General features: G+C 45.9%; 1 protein-coding gene across 1 annotated transcript; it reads right to left on the reverse strand.

The window, feature by feature from the left end:
* Positions 1–662: 662 nt before the first annotated feature.
* LOC133498830 (protein FAM163B) lies at positions 663–2760 on the reverse strand. Its single transcript, XM_061816009.1, has 2 exons — positions 2668–2760; positions 663–1106 (listed from the first exon to the last, which is right to left on the reverse strand). Exons 1-2 carry the CDS (start codon positions 2758–2760, stop codon positions 663–665), a joined length of 537 nt encoding a protein of 178 aa, XP_061671993.1.
* Between the last annotated feature and the right edge of the window lie 321 nt (positions 2761–3081).

Raw genomic sequence — 3081 nt, forward strand, 5'->3', positions numbered from 1 at the left:
ACAAGCACTGCTGAAATGCTCTCACGCATTACTGAAAAACAATCACAAATACTACAGAAATGCTCTCACACCAACGACCGATTGCTCTACTGAAATGTGCATTTTAGAATGTGTGAGGAATTTCCCATGATGTGTGTGAGAGCTTTTCATTTCACTTACTCAACTGAAACAAGTGAATGCATTTCAGTAGTGTTTGTTGGGTGGTTTCAGTCGTGTCTGAGTGTTTCAGTTACATTTGAGTGAAAAAATAGCATGTGGAATTCCATTGTTTAATTTATAATTTAATACATTTTCACTAGTGTGCAAGGGTGATTTAGAAATGTGTGAGAGCATTTCGATTGTGTATGAGCCAAAAAAAAAAAAAAAAACTCAGTCATGCTTGAGAGAACGTGTCAGTTGTGAATGTGGGTGAAGAAATTTCAGCATTGTGTGAGTGGCTGTTTCACTAGCATGAAAATATTTTAGTTGTGTGAGTAAAGGAAAAAAAAAATCTGTCATGTGTGAGAGAGCATTTCAGTATTCGGTTTTGAATGTGAGAGTTTCAGGTGTGCGTGAGAGGTCAGCCTCAATGACGCCCCTTCCGCCCCCTCGTAGAAAAGCCCTCAGTGTCGCTCCCTCTCTCCGTTGCGTTTGTGGCCCCCGGCCCTCCATCCGGGGCCCATCTAGACGTCTGTGCTGACGCTGCGTGTGACCACCTCCCGCGTGGCCATGGAGCGGATGAGGTCCAGCTTGCGGTAGAACCCTGCCAGGTCAGCGGGCATTTCCAGGTCCTGGTGCACACAGCGGTACCCGCCGGCCGGTCGGCCCCCGTTGCAGAGACGCTCCGGGTGGTGGAGGTAGAAGGGCAGCGTGCAGCGGGCGCACGCCGGGCAGAAGCCGTGCCCCCGCTGGCACCGCCGCAGTGGAGGCGGTGGCGTGAAGCTGGCGGGCCCGTTGGCCTCGGTCAGGAAGGTAGGCGGGTATGTCTCGGGTTCGTCGCTGTAACGCTCCGGGGTAGGCGGCGTCGGGGGAGCTGACAGAGCCAGGGGGTGCGAAGGCGACATGGTGGACAGCTCTGGTTCCTCCTCCTCCCCCTTCGCGGACTCCTCCCTTTTACAGCAGTAATACTAAAAGGGGAAGATGAGTGGATCAAGCGTCGTAGCGCTTACGATGTGTTACAGCGCTATTACAGTGTGACACACGTTCATCTGCGTGTTAAAATATAACCAAGTGTGTTAAAGTATCCATCCATCCATTTACTTAGCCGCTTAACCTCACGAGGGTTGTGGGAGCGGTGGTGCCAATCCCAGCTCTCATCAAGCAGGCGGCGAGGTACACCCTGAACTGGTTGCCAGCCAATCGCAGGGCAGTGTATTAAAGTCAAATAGTAAAAAAATTTCCTTTCTCACTGTCTAATATGAAACGTCTCCTGTTTCAGGTCAATGAGAATAACCAACATTATTTCTATTTGTTGCATAATATAGTAATAATAATTATTTAAAAAAATATATATATATTTTTTTGGGGGGGGGCAATTTTCAGAAGTTATGCCTCGATTACCCTACAGGATGTTAGCCCCAATGTTGGCAGGCGATTTCCCAGATCAGGCCTGACATATTTTGTCACGACCGCCAAAGGTTTTTGCATTATTACATAATGCACAACCAACAATTCTGCCCTATGATGAAAAATGAAAAGTCTAACCTGTTTAAATCTTTGGAGGGGGGTGTTATCTTCCGTGTGACAGATCAATGACAACCTTCAACAGCACACCTTGACGTCGACTACGAGGATTGCATATACTGTATTGCGTCACATCCCGTGCTACTTCTAACTAAACGACTAAACCGCACTTCGAGCATTTTCCCAAATTGTTCCCCACTTGTCCTCATTGCCAACTACTTTTCCGTAACACGGCCCATATTGTTAAAGAGCTTTTGGCTTCCAATAATGAAGACTGACTCAGTGTGGCTCAAGGTTCACCATCAACACACGAGATGCTGTGGCTAACTGCGCGCAAGTGTGGCGAGGGGATTTTTATACTCTTTGGCTACGTTGGTTCATATGTTTCATGAGCAAATGGGAAACCAGCCAACCGATTCTTGTAGTTTTTTTCTTCTTCAAGTATTATCATTTTTTTGAATGCACCTTAACTCCCACGTATATAATCAGGGATCATGACACGACCATTTTTTCGTCAGTTAGCTTGTTGAAGTGTAGCTCGCTCACAGTAAAATTATGTCACGTTTGAGCAGTAACATAATGCTTCAAACATTTATTTCAGTTTGAAAATAAATGTTTAGATTAATTCACTATTTTGTGAATAACTATGTCATTCATCTTGCGTTCCACTTATCCTCACTGGGGCAACGGTATGACTATTTTAATATATTCGGGATATTTGTGTGTCAGTGAAGAGAATACGTCGAAGACCTCCTCAATTCCACTGATATTCCACCCCATGGAGAAGCAGACTCTGGGGTCTCTCAGGCGGGCTCTCCTATTTCCGGGGTATTACAGTGCATCACAATATTTTAGTTTGTTGCTGTGTAATTACACAAAGTCACCTCACGAGACAACAACACGGTAGCATCAGCTACTCTGTTCCAAGTTAGTGTTTACAATGGATTTTTAGAGTTAATCACACCATGTGAGCTCGTGTGACAGTTCGGCACAGATGTACAATACCTGCAATCTACATAAACACAGCACAGCGACAATGGTGAGTAAGATGACGGCAGCCAGAATTCCACCTGCGATGACCACTGTCCCGGCTGACATTCGAAATGCTCTCCATCAACAGCCTGCAGGAGGCGAGAGAAAAGGAGGGTGACCATCGGTGCAATACAGAAGACCAAAAGAGGAGCATGACCGCAATATTTCCGAGTTGTTGGGCCTCCTTCGGGTTCTTGTTTTTGCTCAGGAATTTCCCTTTCCAACCTTACTGAGCAAGATGACCCAGAATACTTGCGGGAAGTATCGTTCATATTCTAAAAATGCTTTGGAAAAGTCCCAGACTATTCAAGTCTGTCTTTTCCACTCGGAAACGTCATGTTACAGTTCAACTGAGTTGAGTGGTGGGGTACCTATAAAACTGGCTAC

Source organism: Syngnathoides biaculeatus, chromosome 4, assembly GCF_019802595.1.
Source record: "Syngnathoides biaculeatus isolate LvHL_M chromosome 4, ASM1980259v1, whole genome shotgun sequence".
Classification (NCBI taxonomy): domain Eukaryota; kingdom Metazoa; phylum Chordata; class Actinopteri; order Syngnathiformes; family Syngnathidae; genus Syngnathoides; species Syngnathoides biaculeatus.

Excerpts from the sequence above, each read along its gene's own strand:
- LOC133498830 (XM_061816009.1), bottom strand. The coding sequence starts at position 2,760 with ATGTCAGCCGGGACAGTGGTCATCGCAGGTGGAATTCTGGCTGCCGTC. Across the intron at positions 1,107-2,667 it reads TGTGTTTATGTAGATTGCAG|TATTACTGCTGTAAAAGGGA; the intron begins GTATTGTACATC and ends TTCCCCTTTTAG.